Source organism: Pseudorasbora parva, chromosome 5 (assembly GCF_024679245.1).
Source record: "Pseudorasbora parva isolate DD20220531a chromosome 5, ASM2467924v1, whole genome shotgun sequence".
NCBI classification, from domain to species: Eukaryota; Metazoa; Chordata; class Actinopteri; order Cypriniformes; family Gobionidae; genus Pseudorasbora; species Pseudorasbora parva.
Window position 1 is genome coordinate 50,723,115 of NC_090176.1, and position 20,450 is coordinate 50,743,564.

The 20,450-nt window shown below is 39.3% G+C and overlaps 1 protein-coding gene across 1 annotated transcript in view; it reads right to left on the reverse strand.

Annotated features, from left to right (window-relative positions):
• Positions 1-20,450, reverse strand: part of edar (ectodysplasin A receptor) — a 90,406-nt gene that overhangs the window by 37,487 nt on the left and 32,469 nt on the right. The window contains exons 3-4 of the mRNA XM_067444685.1: positions 17,489-17,611; positions 4,610-4,791 (exon numbers count right to left, since the gene is read on the reverse strand). Of these exons, the coding sequence (XP_067300786.1) occupies positions 4,610-4,791; positions 17,489-17,611 (305 nt within the window). The remainder of the gene's footprint in view (positions 1-4,609; positions 4,792-17,488; positions 17,612-20,450) is intronic.

The window sequence follows — 20,450 nt, forward strand, 5'->3', positions numbered from 1 at the left end:
GTGTGTGTGTGTATGTGTGTGTGTGTGTGTGGGGGGGGGGGCACGTTTTTGTGACATATGAGGACACAAATGTGTATAATGCCATGGGTATGACACAGGTATTACAGGAGAGGGTGAAATATGAGGACATTACCCATGGCCCCACTTTACAAAAGGCTTATAAATCACACAGGAGGAGTTTCCTGTGATGGGTAGGTTTAGGGGCAGTGTGTGTGTGTGTGTGTGTGTGTGTGTGTGTGTGTGTGTGATGGGTAGGTTTAGGGGCAGTGTGTGTGTGTGTGTGTGTGTGTGTGTGTGTGTGTGTGTGTGTGTGTGTGTGTGTGTGTGATGGGTAGGTTTAGGGGCTGTGTGTGTGTGTGTGTGATGGGTAGGTTTAGGGGCTGTGTGTGTGTGTGTGTGATGGGTAGGTTTAGGGGCTGTGTGTGTGTGTGTGTGATGGGTAGGTTTAGGGGTGTGTGTGTGTGTGTGTGTGTGTGTGTGATGGGTAGGTTTAGGGGTAGTGTGTGTGTGTGTGTGTGTGTGTGTGTGTGTGATGGGTAGGTTTAGGGGCAGTGTTATAATATCCCATGGCACTTCTCGTAAAAGAGTAGGGGTGTAACCCCGGTGTCCTGGCCAGATTCCCTTGATTGGCCCTTACCAATCATGGCCTCCTAATAATCCCCATCCACTGAATTGGCTCTATCACCCTCTCTTCTCTCCACCTTTCGCTGGTGTGTGGTGAGCGCTCTGGCGCTGTTGTACTGTGGCTGCCGTAGCATCATCCAAGTGGATGCTGCACACTGGTGGTGGTTGAGGAGAGACCCCTGAGATGAGTGTGAAGCGCTTTGGGTGTACAGTTGTACATTTGAAAGCGCTATATAAATGCCTCATTCATTCATTCATTCATTCATTCATTCATTCAGTGTAAGGGGATAGAAAAACCATCACGCCTATGGAGAGTCCCCATATGTCACAAAAACAAACATGTGTGTGTGTGTATGATGGGTAGGTTTAGGGGCTGTGTGTGTGTGTGTGTGTGTGTGTGTGTGTGTGTGTGTGTGTGTGTGTGTGTGTGTGTGTGTGTGTGTGATGGGTAGGTTTAGGGGCTGTGTGTGTGTGTGTGTGTGTGTGTGTGTGTGTGATGGGTAGGTTTAGGGGTTGTGTGTGTGTGTGTGTGTGTGTGTGTGTGTGTGTGTGTGTGTGTGTGTGTGTGTGTGTGTGTGTGTGTGTGTGTGTGCAGAACTTCAGGAAGATGGGTCATTCTAAACTGTGACTAGTTTCACGGTTATGGTTTGGAGATGGTTAGGGTTACACTGCACGATGAGGCTCGTCCTCAGTGTTTCTGTTGTTTTCCAGCACAAATATCTAAACATTATTAAATCAAGACACATTTACTGGAGAAGAGAAAACACTGAAGATATTAAGACTTGTTTTCTTTCTTTTCCAGTAAATATATATCTTGATTTAAGAATCTTTTGATATTTGAGCTGGATTTTTTTTTTTTTGTAGACAAATGTTCATTTTGTAAAGTGCAACAATTGGTTCCAGAAGTAAAAACTCCATTTATTTTCTCCACAGGGATCAGTTTTTACGATAAATCATTAACTGGTAAAGAGTCTTCCTGTGAGCCATGAGTTTGTTAATCAATAGTTTATGTTTGCAGAAATTTATTATGGAGAAGCTTATTTTAAAAATAATCAAGTTTTACAGCTAAATTTTGAAAAACTACATTACCCATAATGCTGCGCAGAAATCCCACCAATTAGAGTAGCCGTGAGCAAATGTGTCAAAATAGCTCTTTAGTTCCGCCCACTCCTATGAAGCACTGCACATTACGTAATCAAGTCTCCCTGTGCTCTCAAAATACTTTGTATTTATCTCAGTTAGGGGTGCACTGTAAAAAAAAGTCAGTAAAATTAGAGCACACTGTACTGTATAAATATGAAGGAATTTTCCGTATTGGTTTTTTACAGGTGTTTTACCTGTATTTTGAATTACACATTGCATTAGTTTGTGTTTTAATGGTCAACTGTAATTTCTGTAAAATTACTGGATAATGTACAGGCAGAAAATTCCCAGTACATTTTCCGTTTTTATTTTTTACGGTGTAGGTACAAAGACATGTGCTGAATTAGAGACGATAAAAGTGAGTGGGTCTTATCATACACACACACACACACAATGGTTCCGACGCCCATGCCTTAAAGCTACACAGTGTAACTTTTTTTAGTTTATTCTTAGCTAAAAACACGTAGTTCTTACAAAAATATATGTGCTCATTAATGTATATTTACTTCTTTCAAGTAATAAAGTATTCTGGTAAGTTTATAATATGCCATTGAAAACACATACGGGTGAGGGGTTCGAATGCCGGTCGCCATGTTGCCCCTCCATCTTGAAAGTACAGTAGCCAAAGAGGGACATACCCGTAAATTCAAGCTTCTCCTTTCGCGTTTTAACACTCGATGGCACCGTGTCGAATGTGAAGAGGGGGATTGCAATGTTAATCTTAGACTAAATCGGCCACCGTAGGAGTTAAAACGAAATCAGAATTGAGACGAACAGAAACTAATATTCACTGGATGGTCATAAACCTTTACACCGCGAGATGGGGGGAAATATCACACAGTGGAGCTTTAACCAAGCGGCTCCTCCCGCGATCTCTCTTGAAGCCAATAAAGGAATGAGTTGTAAGTCGCTCTGGATAAAAGCGTCTGCTAAATGCATAAATGTAAATGTAATACAGAAGAAATGTAAACTGCAGTTCATCGACTGGCCACTAGAGCGGCTCCAGAAGGAGCAGAATCTCATTGAGCCTCATGTTAAAATGCCCAACTTTACAGCAGAAAAACACATGTTTACAGTCTGGGACAAATTGTGGTTTTGGTCTATACGGCTAATTTTGCCCTTCATGACGACTGTGAGGGGGTGAATGTTTTTATAACCAATTCGTTTACATTATATAAAGCCTTAAAGTTCTGCATGATTAAGGGCGTGGCCACTTTGAGTGACAGGTGGATAGCCATTTATCTGCCGTCTATAGTCATTGATTATGACTATACACGTCATCCTCAATAAACTCGTTTCCGGCGCAATAACTCTGATCTTTCAATTATTCATATTCTTGTGTAATCGACGCGCCATCCTAAATAAACCTGTCTCTTGCGTGATACCCTACATTTTGAATATTCCTATCTAATATTACATATTACAATTATTATTATCATTATCAATATGATATATGACCTGCAAGGTTGGCAGAATAATAATCATACACTGTGTGTTAATAGGCCAGAGGAGAACTGGCACCCCGACTGAGTCTGGTTTCTCCAAAGGTTTACTTTTCTCCATCATGCCCTGATGGAGTTTCGGTTCCTTTGGTCGCCTTTGGCTTGGCTCGCTCAGTCGGGGACACTAAAATTATGATCAAAGTAGGAGTGACCCCGAATAGTCGAAGATTCGATGCATCGATATGCGGAGCCTGATTCGACCACCGATCTCACGGTCGAATCTTTGCGGGTGTTATGAAACGAGGATCATACCATTTTGGCAATATGGGGGTGCTCAATATTTTAAAGATGTGCCGCGGCGCTGAGCTGAGCTGAGCATCGGTGTGCGACCCCTTTAAGGGTGCCGAGCTTCGCACCGCGCCTTTAAAATTAGAACACGTTAAATGAGTGTACACACTTCGCGTACGTCTTCACCCGCTTTAGGCACAATCGGCTTCAGAACATGCATATAAACGCACTCAAAGTGTTCTTTTCCTCTCTAGGCAGGTATTTTTTTAGGTTTATTGATCAAAATGTTCTTTTATATATTTGTGTGATGTTCTGTATTTCGATCGCCGCTTTAACATGTTATGAGAAAACGGTTTATGAATGTTTATCCACCACATTACCTTTTAGGCTATTTAAACCTAAATAAGAAAGCCATAGTCAGTTCGTCTGTCAGTTGGCACGCAGTTTTGGTCGCTTTATTAAAAGTTGTTGCTGTGTGCAGTGTGTAAAGGAAAATAAAAATAGTTTTACCCTCGTGCTGACTAGTGTCGTGCTCGTGCCCTTCCCAACCCATTCACACACACAGATGATTCGACTATCAGTCGACCATAGAGAGAATCGACAATTCTGATTCGATTGTCTAAATCCTTAGTCGAGGACAGCCCTAGATCAAAGTTATTCAACAAAATATACAAATAAAATGTATTATTTAGGTCATATTTAATTCTATAAACTATCCAAGTCAAACTAGCCAAATCAAATTTTGTTGCAATATTGTCCTGTTTGACACTGTGAAGCTGCTTTGAAACAATCGTCATTGTAAAAGCGCAATATAAATAAAGTTGATTGATTGATTCATCTAAGCTCCGCCCACATCCCGCCTTTTTGGCCATTTTCTCTTATCCGGGAGTGACACGCGATGACTCGTTCGCAAGATGGCGACGCCCAGCTCGCCCCTACTCTACGCTTCAGAACGGCTGATCGGAATCCTATGGGTGACGTCACGGACACTACGGCCATATTTTTTTACACTCTATAACTTTAACCAAGACTCTACAGAAACTTCTATGGGAGAAATGAATGGAAAAATACTTCCAGAACCAGCGCACTCCATTCCGCTGGTTGTTTCTTACCCCGGTAAGCAGGGTCCGCACTCGGCGTCGCTCTCTAGCGTCCCCGCGGTTAACACCGTGGCCCGGTAAAGGGAGTCGCAGTCTTTGTGTCGACGGCAGATCTCGTACTTCCCTTTGGAGAACTTCCCCGCTGGACACGCCACACAGTTATACTCATCATCCTTAGTGCCGTAACCGCAGTTCTGAAAAACACACACACACACACACACCTGATGAAATGAGCAGAAATCATCTGCAGACCTGATCCGTGTCATCTGTAGAGGTTTAAAATACACTTAAAGGGATAGTTCACCCAAAAATGAAAATGTGATGTTTATCTGCTGACCCCCAGTGCATCCAACATGTAGATATCAATTTATATCATTTGATATCAATATACATGATCTGGCGTAGTTTACGCCAACGCCAGAAGTGAATCTCATACACAATGCCAGATCGTGTATATTGACCTTCATTATCGGAAGTGAAGCGCGTTCCAGGCTGTTGGATATAGCGTTGTATCTGAGGTAAAAATGATATAAATGCGTCTTGATTTCTCACACAAACTGATCGTTTCGTGTCTTAAGATATCACTGTATCGTCATGAGCCACAGGGCTCTTTGTTCATGTTGTCTAAGCATGTTTTTGTTTTGCCTTCATAGAATTGTTCCCCATTCACATCATTATATGACCTACACACAGCAACGGTTAGATTAAAAATCTTCATTTGTGTTCTACTGAAGAAACAAACACACTGGCACAGGCAGCAGCGTATCACCAAATTTTGGGCCCTGGGTACAAACCATCTTGCTGGGCCCCCATACCAAATACCATAGTGATACCAATGGGTGGAGTATTGCATTTTTATCATAAAAACACTTCAAATGTAAACAAAATAAGCCATTTGTACATAAATTCTAAACAAATGTTAGTGCATGTATATGTACACTCTAAAAAATGCTGGGTTAAAAACAACCCAAGTTGGGTTGAAAATGCACCGACCCAACAATTGGGTTGTTTTAACCCAATGGTTGAGTTGTTCTTACCCAGCAATTGGGTTGTCTTAAGCAACATTTAACCCAACCACTGGGTTAAAACAACTCAACCATTGGGTTAAAACAACTCAATTGTTGGGTCGGTGCTTTTTTAACCCAACTTGGGTTGTTTTTAACCCAGCATTTTTTAGAGTGTATGTATAGAAAACTGACTTCTAAGGCAATTGCGTGATATAAAGTGACAATTCTGAGATATAAATGCGCAATTCTGAGATATAAATGCGCAATTGTGTGATATAAAGTCACAATTCTGAGATATAAACGTGCAATTGTGTGATATAAAGTCACAATTCTGAGATATAAACTCACAATTGTGTGATATAAAGTCACAATTCTGAGATATAAACGTGCAATTCTGAGATATAAAGTCACAATTCTGAGATATAAACTCGCAATTGTGTGATATAAACTCACAATTGTGTGATATAAAGTCATAATTCTGAGATATAAATGCGCAATTCTGAGATATAAAGTCACAATTCTGAGATATAATTGCGCAATTGTGTGATATAAAGTCATAATTCTGAGATATAAATGCGCAATTCTGAGATATAAAGTCACAATTCTGAGATATAATTGCGCAATTGTGTGATATAAAGTCATAATTCTGAGATATAAAGTCACAATTGTGTGATATTAAGTCACAATTCTGAGATAAAATGACTTAATATTTTTATCTAGTGGTGGAAACGTGCTTCCACAGGTTTGCCCCATTGATTCTGTTATTGTCCTGTTTATTACTGTGAAGCTGCTCTGAGATGATCTGTGTTATATATAAAGGGCTGTAGAAATACAGCTAACATGTCTTGATCTCAAGCTTAAACTGATGTGACCTTCAGAAAAGAATCATTGCACTTCACTGAAAGCTCAGTTGGTTTTAATCACCAAATATTAACCAACTTCAGCCAGCTGTACGAGTTCACCGCTAAAGACTCGACCTGCCAAAGCTATCCCGCGCCTGTGCGTCTTAATGAAAAACATGTCCTGATGAAACATCCCACCCGCGAGTCTTAGCGTTCGGCTCTAACCGCATTCATATTAGATCTGGAGATGTTCTGCTTTACATTGACGGTTCATCTCATCGCATTTCATAATCCAGATCCAGAACTACTCAATCTTTATTCTGATTATTGCACATGTTAGAATAATAGTGCAGTGATGGAAACTGAAATCACGGAGATGGAAATCTGGGAATGATGACCAAAACATGTGACACAAATGAAAACTCTTCTATTAGATGATGCTTTTCCTTCACTAGCCACACTTTATCAGTATTGTTTTCCAGTACAAGTATCTGAACATTCCCAAACCAAGATATATTTACTGGAGAAGCAAAATGACTGAAGATATTAGAATGAAACTCTCAGCAATCTCCCCTTTAAAGGGTTAGTTCACCCAAAAATGAAATGTCTGTCATTAACTCCTCTCCCTAATGTCGCTCCACACCCGTAAGACCTCCGTTCATCTTCACACACAGTTTAAGATATTTTAGATTTAGTCCGAGAGCGTATGCAAGTGTATGCACACTATACTGTCCATGTCCAGAAAGGGAATAAAAACATCATCACAGTAGTCCATATGAGACTAACGTTCGAAGTGGGCGTGGCCCCTTTTACTAAAATGGCTATCCCTCTTGAATGGAAAGAGATAATTTCACCTCTGTATAGGCTCGGTCAGTGGTCACATGAAAAAGGACACGATGGCTGGCCCCCCCGGTCATTCCAATTTACTTGAAAACTGGCATGAGGTGTCTTCGTTCAATGTGCCGCCATTATCTACGACAACATTTCCGTATCTCGATAAACACGGCTGTCATTGGCTAACTATTTTGAGCATCTGTCAGAGAAGGTTAACTGAGGCCAATCGAAACGAAACTAGCTGGGCTTGTTTGATTCGCGGTCCTAGAGGCCTGTGAGAAAATCAAAAGAAATCGGCCACCGGGGGGCATATTCACGTGCCCGTGTCCCAACTACACGTGACGCGATAAGATTCCAGCGAAAAGCAACTTGTCTGTCCACACCAGACGCGACTACGAGATGCAACAAATCAATCAAAAGCCCCAGCCAATCAGAACAGCGAGTGGGCGGGACTCTATAAACCCCAGCCAATCAGAACAGCGAGTGGGCAGGGCTCTATAAACCCCAGCCAATCAGAACAGCGAGTGGGTGGGGCTCTAGCGTCAAATGCACGGCACCAGAGATTAATCTTGACGGCACTCGCATGTAAATTCATAAGTCTACATTATCAAATTCACATATATTACACCATTTAACCTACTAAAATACATACTGAGTTACTAAAACAATCGTTATCATAGAATATACTTGTTTGTTGTTCACAGTTTGAGCGCTTTTGTTTCAATGTGTTTAATTTCAAGATCTGAGGTGAATTATCCTTTAGTATGTCAAAGCTGGGAGCGCTAAATGATATTCAAAGTAACATTACACACCTTTAACATTAAATAAAGCACATAAACACTACCTGAGATTAACATTGCCATGTTCTGTGTTGTTGTTCGAGCCGCGACGTCGCACAAATTAGTGTTGTCAAAAATATCGATATTTCGATATGTATCGATACTGGAATATCTGAAACGATACGATTCTAAGTTTTTACAGTATCGATACCAGCTGCGCTCTCCTCTCCGACCGAAAGCGAGTTGACACACACACCGGCATATTCTCACTCAGCCCGGTTAACCTCTGAGCACGGCGAACGCGCGTTCTGCTGGACTTTTCCCTCATGACAGTGTGTTAGTGTTAGTGTGTGATCGGTCTGAATTTCGCGCGGGATTGCACATAAATTAATTCTACTAATCCCCGCAGATTTCATGCTCACATCTGAAGCGCACACACACAGCCTACCGTAATAAAGCCGCCTCTGACATGATACAAGTGCAAACATTTGCTTCTTTTTCCAGCTTATTATTGGTCAAATACACTCAAAGAATTATCAGTGCACATCTGGAAGAGTATTAACGTAAACACAGTCGCAAACAGTTCAGGAAGAACGAGTAAAGCCTAGTTCAGACTGCACAATTTTCAAACTCGTCGGGTCACTGCTCTATTCACACCTCATGACTATCTGGGGTATCATTCAGTCACTGCTGTGTTCACACTGCACGATGGTTTGACGACAGAGGAGTTCACACTGCATGACTGAACAAGAGGAAGAATCGCCGACAACTCTCTCGCTCTCCGGTGCGCAAACTACGTTTCCCAATCACGTGCGATGTGACAAGTAAACAACGCGAGATCACACGTGCGTCAGACCGGAGTTCTCGCGCGAGACTTGGAATTGTTATTAAAAATGATAAACTGCACAAAGTTTGCTTCAAATTGTATGTGCGCTGATTTGTGGAGAAAAAGAAAAAAGATTATGGTGGAAGAAATTGTTGGAGAGACAGAGGGAGCCAGGATTTTGTTCTGCAAAGACAGTTTGAGGTAAATAAACAATTGTGTAATGTGCTGCTGCTGTGGCTGGATGTGCAAATGTTTGGCCTTTGTTTCTGTTTGATAGAATTGTAAATATATCTATTAAAATACTGAAATTCTGCTCTATAACTCCTCCCTGAACCTCCTGCTGCCCTGTATCTCACTCTCTAATTGGCTGGCGGTGTAATTTTCAGTCAGAACGCTGTTCACACAGCAGGAGTTTGAATCGCCGACAGGTCCAGATATTAAGCATGCCAAATATCTCACCGGCGTCGGCGACTCGTCGGCGATTCTCTCTGATCACGTCTTTGATTATTCACACTGCGTGATTGTCACTCAAAATCGGGCAGTGTAAACTAGGCTTAACAGGAACAGTGTTTAGGATCCATGCGTCCGTAAGTCTTAAAGGGACCGCAGTCATTTGTTATTCAAACTACAAAAAGACAAACGATCAACTGCTCTTGACTGATCAACTTGTGTAACTTTATTAGTTAATAGTCTGTACACTATTGAATTTTTTACAAAGAACATTATCCAATGTTGTTTTAAATGTAATTACTATGCATTTTTTTTATTCAGTTTCTTATCTGAATGTTAGACCTACCTGAAAAAATAAAGCAGTCTGTTTAATTTGTATCTTCTATTCTATTGCATTTATTTGTGCTATTGTTTGTAATCTGTTTATTTGTTCTTATTTTATTACTGTTTACTCGTCTTTTTAAATTCAATTTACCATTCGAAATCAAGCGTTCGTGTGCTGTGTGTAAGCTATTGCAACACAATTACCCCGTTGTAAAAAATACATTGAGATAGCAAAAATTTGTAAGATCATTTTAATAGTAATTGATCAATAATTGTTCAAATCAAAACGATGCCCAACCCTAAGGAACATGCTGGCCACATGAATTTTTTGTAAAAAATAACAATGAATAATAACAAGTTCTGTTGTCATATTAAGCATCTTATCTTTTTTTTTTTTTTTACTGTGGTATCGATTTAGTATCGATATATCGATATTTTAGTCTGGTATCGTATCGAAGTCATAATTTTGGTATCGTGACAACACTAGCACAAAAATAGAAACCGTTTCTAAAATAGGTTCATTCGCCGTCACGGCTGGTTAGGACAAAAACTCGAATTAACATGGAAAAGATACCTTTTTATCCCGTGTCACGTCACGTGTAAAGGATTATATATCACACGATTTTTCGCACATGCCCACGACATTCATACCATATGGAAGACCTCCTCATCCTGAGCAATTTTGCCTCTAGGAACGCCGCTGTCAATCAAACGGTTCGTTAAATATCTGAGATTATTAAAAAAAAAACACGTTTTTTGAGAGCACACGGGAGCTTCATAAAAGTGGGCGGAGCTAAAGAGCTATTTTGGCACATTTGCTCACTGCTACTCTCTGATTGGTGGAATTTCTGCACAGCATCGTGGGTAAGGTAGTTTTTCACCATGAATTTTGCCGTTAAACTGACTTAGTTCTTTGGCTCAACCTTCGATTACTGTTAAAAAGCTGTAAAACTACTATACTTCCTTAGTAAATGGCCTGTTTTGGCTGTAAATAGTCTTTTCTATCTATGATCTAAGTGGTTACATGCTTGCTAAATAAAACGTAATACCTTTTTTACGAATGTGCTTAAAGGCCTTAAAGAGCTTGAAACCTGTTAATTGCTGCTCGCAGCTATATTTGACTCTTGTTTTCTAAAAGAGATTGAAAAAAATTAAGTGAGTTTAGGGTTCAAACAAAAACATATGGACACAAATACTGAGGAAGAACATAATGTTTTGCAGTGCACAACAACTCTTCCATATAATATGCTTCAGATAATCATTGATTTATTTTAAAGCAGAGCAGACACGGCTCTAAATGTTGATGAAAGGCTTCATCAGAGCGTCTCCTGAGGCCGTTCCAGCTTTACTATTATTTTCTTGTCATTTGTAAATGTTCTCGTCAGTGTCGGAGCGCTGAGATCTTAATTAGTGTAATGAGGCAATTATGCGTCTTTGGTGGGCAGAGGTGAATCTCTTTGTTCTTTTGGCCTCCAGTATCGGTTTGAGAGTCTTGAAGAGAAGAGCAAAGATAAAAGAGATTGAAATGTTGGTACTCGCATCTGCTCTGGTTTAAAACTTATTGAAAAGTCCTTCTCAGCTCTGACATTCACCCCCCCAAAATGCATTTGCTCCAGTTTATGGACACACACACACACACACACACACACACACACACACACACACACACACACACACACACACACACACACACACACACACACACACACGCAGTCTTTTATCTCCTTCTACTGACTCGAGATCATCTTTGGCCCGAGGCGGCGTTATTGAATTGCTCAGGAATGCCGCGTCTGAAGGCCTTTTACTGTTCTAATAGTTTTTAAATGATTAATTTTTTTCAGTTCCGCATTTCGCAGGAAATAATTCACGCCGAAACAAAATTGCATTGTTGAGAGAAGAAAAAACACAATAAGTGCCATCAATGCATGTTCTGATAGTCTCTTCTACTCACCAAGGCTGCATATATGTGATCAAAAATACAGTAAAAATTATGAAATATTATTAAAATAAATTTTTTTCTATGTGAATATATTGTAAACTGTAATTTATTCCTGTGATATTTTGTCTTTATGGAGCTTCCTCCTTCCTCTTCCTCTCAATTCCTCCGATTGGTCTACTCTGCTCTGATTGGTCAGATGGCCCAGTCTGTTGCGATTGGTCTACTCTGCTCTGATTGGTCAGATGGCTCAGTCTGTTGTGATTGGTCTACTCTGCTCTGATTGGTCAGATGGCCCAGTCTGTTGCGATTGGTCTACTCTGCTCTGATTGGTCAGATGGCTCAGTCTGTTGCGATTGGTCTACTCTGCTCTGATTGGTCAGATGGCTCAGTCTGTTGCGATTGGTCTACTCTGCTCTGATTGGTCAGATGGCCCAGTCTGTTGCGATTGGTCTACTCTGCTCTGATTGGTCAGATGGCCCAGTCTGTTGTGATTGGTCTACTCTGCTCTGATTGGTCAGATGGCTCAGTCTGTTGCGATTGGTCTACTCTGCTCTGATACCCAGTCTGTTATCATATCTGAATTTCAGCTCTTCCTTAGCATTTGATACACAGTGATACAAACTCCCCTCCTCTGCCTTTCTTATTTAATGACACATTTGGAAACTCTATCGCCCCCTTGAGTCCTGAGGTCTGGTTCACCGAACTGAACTCTTCTAGGATTTCAACACTCAAAGCTTTGAAGTGTCTCCTCCTTTATGATTTACAGCAGGACCTTTACGAGAGCGGCTGCCTCGAGAGATCCATTTCATGTGCTTTAGAAACGTGTTTCTCAGCATCAAATCAAAGAGAGTTTTAGATCACAGCTCATTTAAATTACAGACTGAAGGTGTCGCCAACCAAAGTAGAAGAGCGAGAGACGGTCTATGCCAGGATCAGTTTACTTGTAATTTTCAGTGCCACCCCAAACAATCACTGAGGTATAATTATGCAAAAATACACTTATTTCTGTGATAGTAGTGGTGCGTGTTTTTACTGGAATTCATGGAAAGTTGCTTTATCTTCAGAAACAAGACTGATTGTGAAGGAAAGCGTACTGTTAATATTAATATTGAGACCACACTGCAAAAAAATGTGTTTCTTACTAAGTATTTCTGTGTTGTTTCTATTCTAAATATCTAAATATTTTATAGTAAAAACTATTGTCTTGTTTTGGGGGGAAAATAACTCTAAATGAAGAGAGTTTTTGCTTAAAATAAGCTAAATAATCTGCAAATGTGGTTAGCAAAATAATGTTGTTTTAAGATTATTTTTCTCACCCCATTGGCAGATTATTTGGCTTATTTTAAGCAAAAACTCTCTTAATTTAGAGTTGTTTTCCCCCCAAAACAAGACAATTACTTTTGCTTGTCTAGTAAATCTTGTTTTAATAATTTTTAGATATTTAGACTAGAAACAAGACAAAAATACTAAGTAAGAATAGCATTTTTTGCATTGTGTTAATATTAATATTGATAGCATACTGCAAAAAAATGCTTTTCTTACTTAGTATTTTTGTCTTGTTTCTAGTTTAAACATCAAAAAATTCTTACATTAAGAAACATTTACTAGACAAGTATAAATTATTGTCTTGTTTTGGGGAAAAATAACTCTAAATGAAGAGTTTTTGCTTAAAATAAGATAAATAATCTGCCAATGGGGTATGAAAATAATCTTAAAACAACATAATTTTTCTCACCCCATTGGCAGATTATTTATCTTATTTTAAGCAAAAACTCTTCATTTAGAGTTATTTTTCCCCCCAAAACAAGACAATTTGTATAGCTTGTCTAGTAAATACTTCTTGTTCTTGTTTTAAGACAAAAATATAAGTATAAAAAGCATTTTTTTGCAGTGCAGCAGTTTCATTTTGGTGACTACGCTTTAAGAAAAAAGGTACAGTTCTGTCACTGGGGCGGTACTCTAAGGTACAAAACCGAAAAGGTACATCTTTGTAACTTACTCACCCCTAAATGGTGCATATTAATACCTTAAAAGGTACACTCAAAAAAAAAAAGAAAAAATGATTTTATAGATAAGACACATTTAAATTATGTTTACTTTACTTAATTAAATTAAGTTGTGTCGAAATGTGTTCAATCAGCCTAATATATTTAAAACTGAAGTTTACTTAATTAATTTGCATTAAAACTACATGAAATATTTGTGCTGCCATAACTAACTGGGCAGTGGGTCTGTAGTTCCCAGCATGCTTTGCAAGGGACTGCGCTGGGAGAGTAAATGTCTGGATTAAAGTGTGATTTTATGAGTTTTTCAGTAAGGGGAAAGATGTTATTAGTTTATGTTCGTGTTTAATGTTCAGTTATGTTGGACATTGAGGAGTTTCTGTAATTTTGTGGTTACCATTATGCAGAAGAGTGTGTGTGTGTTTAGGGCACTTATATACAAATTCATTAGATGGAAATCCTGCTCTCAATTAAATATTTTTAGTTTGTCCAATGAGTTAATTTTGCATTTTATTTTGAAAAAACATGCTTGTTGTTACTTAAATTTATTAAAGGCAAATTATATTGATAACAGTATTCACCTTACATACACTTTTATAAATTTAACATAACATCATTAAGTAAACGGCGCATATAAATATTATGTAACAACAATTTACTCAAAGAAATTGTGCCAGTTTTACTTGATTTTTTTTGTTCGTATAACTAAATTGTTATTCGTAAAAATTGCTCAATATAGTTATGTGCAACCACTTACCACATATTTTTAAAGTAAATTCAACGTCTTTTTTTTTAGTGTACATATCAGTACTTTAAGAGTGCATATTAGTACCTTTTCAGTTTTGTACCTTAGGGTACCGCCCCAGTGACAGCAATGTACTTTTCTTCTGACAGAGTCCCCAGTAAACTGCAGCGCTGAGGCCTGTCTCTTTAAACACTGGAGATCTTTGAAGTGCTATTTGATGCCGCTGCAGTCTGGGTGGTCTAGAGAAAGACCATCCGCTCTTAAAGCGACACTTCACCTCTATAATATGATCATTATTGAGTCTGATGTCGTTCCAAACCTGCAAGCTGATATTCTTCTGAATTTGTACCATTAAAGTCTCATAACAGTAGTTCATATGACTCCAGCACTATATCTCCAGTCTTCGAGACCCCCCTTCGCTGCAGCCTGCAGCACGATGACGTTGCTGGATCAGATCCAATACGTACCGGATAGTGGATCGTTATGGCGATGTCATAGCCTACCGATCTCTGGGTTAATTTATATTGCGAATGCGCTGGTCTTAAGTGACATGTATGATTGTATATAGATAATGTTCTAACCTGTGTAGTTGTATTACTGATAAATAGTATTAAGTAGGCTAATTATAGAGACTCCTCCCACACTCTCTTCTGATTGGCTGTGATTTTGGATTGATTTGGTTGCGAGTGCAGTGCGTTTGCAGAGAGACTCAGCCCACACTCTATTCTGATTGGCTGTGATTTTGGATTGATTTGGTTGCGAGTGCAGTGCGCTTGCAGAGACTCCGCCCACACTCTCTTCTGATTGGCTGTGATTTTGGATCGATTTGGTTGAGAGTGCAGTGCGTTTGCAGAGAGACTCCTCCCACACTCTATTCTGATTGGCTGTGATTTTGGATTGATTTGGTTGAGAGTGCAGTGCGTTTGCAGAGAGACTCCGCCCACACTCTCTTCTGATTGGCTGTGATTTTGGATCGATTTGGTTGAGAGTGCACTGTGTTTGCAGAGAGACTCCGCCCACACTCTCTTCTGATTGGCTGTAATTTTGGATCGATTTGGTTGAGAGTGCAGTGCGTTTGCAGAGAGACTCCGCCCACACTCTATTCTGATTGGCTGTGATTTTGGATTGATTTGGTTGAGAGTGCAGTGTGTTTGCAGAGAGACTCCGCCCACACTCTCTTCTGATTGGCTGTGATTTTGGATTGATTTGGTTGCGAGTGCAGTGCGCTTGCAGAGAGACTCCGCCCACACTCTCTTCTGATTGGCTGTGATTTTGGATTGATTTGGTTGCGAGTGCAGTGCGCTTGCAGAGACTCCGCCCACACTCTCTTCTGATTGGCTGTGATTTTGGATCGATTTGGTTGAGAGTGCAGTGCGTTTGCAGAGAGACTCCTCCCACACTCTATTCTGATTGGCTGTGATTTTGGATTGATTTGGTTGAGAGTGCAGTGTGTTTGCAGAGAGACTCCGCCCACACTCTCTTCTGATTGGCTGTGATTTTGGATCGATTTGGTTGAGAGTGCACTGTGTTTGCAGAGAGACTCCGCCCACACTCTCTTCTGATTGGCTGTGATTTTGGATCGATTTGGTTGAGAGTGCAGTGCGTTTGCAGAGAGACTCCGCCCACACTCTATTCTGATTGGCTGTGATTTTGGATTGATTTGGTTGAGAGTGCAGTGTGTTTGCAGAGAGACTCCGCCCACACTCTCTTCTGATTGGCTGTGATTTTGGATTGATTTGGTTGCGAGTGCAGTGCGCTTGCAGAGAGACTCCGCCCACACTCTCTTCTGATTGGCTGTGATTTTGGATCGATTTGGTTGCTAATACAAGGGGCTTGCAGAGAGACTCCGCCCACACTCTCTTCTGATTGGCTGTGATTTCGGATTGATTTGGTTGCGAGTGAGTGAACGGCAGAGCATTTCTGGGATGAAATTAAATCCAAATGTGTGTGTGCGTTAGGGATGGCTCGATACCACAATTTTGGATTCGGTACGGTACCACAATCTAATACCGAAGTACCGATATTAAATCGATACCACAAGGTCTGATATTAGCGCGGGTATATTGCACGCGAATGAGAACAATTATGCAAGTTTTGAGTTTATAAAGTGGGAAATTACCACAAATGTTTATTGGTAAATTAATCAGCAAAGCTTATCACATCAAATCAGTCATTTGAAAACTTTCTTGTGAGAAATAATTTCAGCAAAAATCTCTCAAAATGAGCAAATTGCTTCTGGTTTCAAAAGACGTCGCACTAGACTAAAGCAATCTGCATAATCCGATTCAACATTTCACGCTCGTCTCGGGATGGAGAACGGAAATCATTTGAACATGCAAGTGATTTTATAGCATTTCGTAATAAGTTACAGGAGATATGAGCTCATACGACAGACACACACACACACACACACACACACACACACACACACGCCTGTCACTTAGTCACGCTCGCACATTACACATTAAGTTTCCTTAAACAGTCAAATACACAGAATTATGTACAAATGTCCATCTTTAGTGAGTAAGTTATTCACATAAACACAGGCGGTTGTGTCTAACGGGAATATAAATAGTGCAATAGTACGCGTGCAAATATAATGAGATCTAAATGTCATTGGTTGAAACGAACGCTGGAGATTGTGATATTTGATCTTATGTTAGGCTTTGTGTGTGCGTTGATCAGTGTTAAAAGAAAATAAATGTCTAAATGAGATGGTTTGAATGATCACTGACCTGTCGATCTCTTCAGAAGTCCTAAAGTCAGGATAGTGACAGATGCTTCTTGGCTAGGTTTGATGGTTCTTCATCAGTTTTATAAGCAAAGTCATTACAAATGTCACTTCTACTCCTCTCTTTATTAATTCGTTTTGGGCATCTTGAGTGAGATTCAACTGCTTTATCCATTTTGTCCGTCTATGTTGTTGTCACATTAGCCGGTTGTTTCGGGTCAGTTTGGGTAGCGCGCTGCCATCTAGCGGTGAACTTCGGAACAGCAGCATATACCGAAATGTGCCAAATCATGATATCGTACCGTTTTAAATAAAATATATACCGGTATTTTTCCAGTACCGGTATATCGCGCATCCCTAGTGTGCGTGTATGTTTTTCATCCTGTGTTTATGTGAACGTGTGTTTCTCACCATGTAGGGCTCTTGTCCTGGTTGGCATTGTGGGCAGGGTTGGCAACTGCTGATTGTGTTGTTGTAAAACTCATTTTCTCCACAGCTCGAGTACTCAGCACTCACAAAAGACATGCTGGACACCTGCAAACAACACACAGGCACACACATAGGTTTATTACTTAAGCAAAAAATGCAACCTGGTAAACTTCAGACGGATTTTAATATCTTACACACTAATATACTAAAATAAGCTGTGGACTGAATGACTGCTGTGATGAATTATAAACAGAACAGCTTGAGAAATCCTAAAGTTTAAACCTAAAAGTTTGAAGATTTGAAGTCTCTCAGACAGATAGATTGATTGCTGTGTGGTTGTTAGGGTATTCTGTAGTGCTCATTAATTAATTAACTAACTTATTGTATAAAGTGTTATCAACTGCCACAAGAATGTAAGTTTATTGAGATCTAGTTACGTCAGTGACAAGCGTATTGTGCTTCCAAACCAAATAAAAGTGTGTGAAGCTCAAAATCAGACGCATCACTCTCTGCCGTCCTCCTCCAGTTTCATTTCCCCAAACATAAATTACATTCATTTGGATGTGAATCGAGGTGAAACAACAAGTTTGTTGTTTGTGGATTTTGGCTTTGTCACCCTCACAGGCATTTCAACACTCTCGCTCCTTCATTTGCTTTTGCTACAAGCTGTGAATTAGCGCACGGGAAGTGTTTGGCCGCTATAACTCAACACAGATCGACAAACAGATGAATCACGGCAGATTCATTGAGCTGCCAAACTCTGCGACTGAAGCAGGAATGTAATAAAATGTGTGGGCGGAGCTGGATGTTGATTGGCTCTGGCTGAATGAGATTCTTTGTGGTTAAGCTTTAATGTGTACATGCGGATCTGCTCACAATCTCTGCGAAACAATTAGAAATGCACTATATTACAACAGGGTCATTCTGTGTCAAATCAACCAAATTTAAGTAACTTCCCCAGCTCAAATATTTTATTTTGTTAATATTTTTTTCTGTACAAAGACAAACATAAATAGTGATGAAAGCCAAAATGTTATATGTAATGGCTGTATATTGACTGAGTAATCCACTGTTTTGTTGAGGAGGGTCAAAATGACAAGTTTCGCATGAGATTTGGAGCCAAATTACAGGGGGGTAAAAATGACTTTAAAAAGATGGCAGCGCCATTATTTTATTTTTACACAGAGATCGGCAGGTTTATTAGTAAAATCTGTTGACTTGTGCAATCTTTGTTGCATTATATCCCAATGGTGACAGCTCTAAACTGGCGGAAAAGCACTTCTTGTGTTTGTTGGCTCAAGTTTGCTTGCCTGTAACTCAAGAAGAACTGAAGATATCTTAATATCCTTTTATATCCTGGTTCTTAACAAACTTTTCTTTTGGGATCTCCATTTTAAAGGCCCTATATGGTTCAATCCCAGAGATGTGGAGATCTTAATGTGGCTCCATCAGTAAATCGGTCAATAGTTAACATTTTCAGTGGTCAAAAACCAAGTGTGGGTCACTTTGCATTCAGTTGATACTTTTTTCTTTTAAAGAGGAATATCTGAAGAAGAAATAATGTAGAAACTAGATTTTTTTGTATTTACATAATTGCATAGAATACCTGTCTGAGTACAATAAATATTATTTTCCAAAGATTGCATTCCTGTCATTTAATACGTATTCAAGATATCTTAATATCCTTCTAGATTCAAAATATCCCTAAAACTGATTCAAATATAGATTTTTATTCATACACATTTGAGAGCAAGTTAATGTGCCTCCACCAATTTTCAGTGGATTTTGTTTTCCTCAAGTACGTATGTTTTATGCATTTTTTTGTTTTGTTTTGTTTTTGATAACGTTTAATGTTAGAAAGATATCTTGTTTTATTCTTCAGTGATTCCTCTTTATTAGCTGTGGGCAAAGTGAGCCATATTTGGTTTTCAATCACGAAAAATGGGTATAATTCAATAATTTGGACATGGAGTCACACTGGGGTCCCAATAACTAAATAGGGCCTTGGAAATGAAGATGTCATACAGAAAGTTTATTAAGAATGAGAATCTAGAAGGATGTCAAGATTTGTTTTGAGTTACAGGCATGCAATCTTTGGAAAAATAATCTTTATTGCAATATTCTATGCAATTGTGTAGATGGAAGAACAAAAGTTATATTTCTAGTTTCTACATTATTTGTTTAAAAGTATCAACTGAATGCAAAGTGACCACACTTGGTTTTTGACCACTGAAAATGTTAACTATTGACCGATTTACTGATGGAGCCACATTAAGATCTCCACATCTCTGGGATTGAACCATATAGGGCCTTTAAAATGGAGATCCCAAAAGAAAAGTTTGTTAAGAACCAGGATCTAAAAGGATATTAAGATATCTTCAGTTCTTCTTGAGTTACAGGCAAGCAAACTTGAGGCAACAAACACAAGAAGTGCTTTTCTGCCAGTTTAGAGCTGTCACCATTGGGATATAATGCAACAAAGATTGCACAAGTCAACAGATTTTACTAATAAACCTGCCGATCTCTGTGTAAACATAAAATAATGACGCTGCCATCTTTCTAAAGTCATTTTTACCCCCCTCTCTCATGTGAAAATTGTCATTTTGACCCCTTCTACAAAAAAGTGGATTACCTAGTCAATATATATCCATGGCATCTAATTTTTTGGTTTTCATCACTATTCATGTTTGGCTCTCTATAGAAAAAATATTAACAAAATCAAACATGGAATGACCCAACAGCACTGCGAAAAATGCTCTTCTTACTTAGTATTTTTGTCTTGTTTCTAGTCTAAATATCTAAAAATTCCTACATTAAGAAACATTTACTAGACAAGTACACATTAGTGTCTTGTTTTGGGGAAAAATAACTCAAAATGAAGAGAGTTTTTGCTTAAAATAAGATAAATAATCTGCCAATGGGGTGAGAAAAATAATCTTGTTTT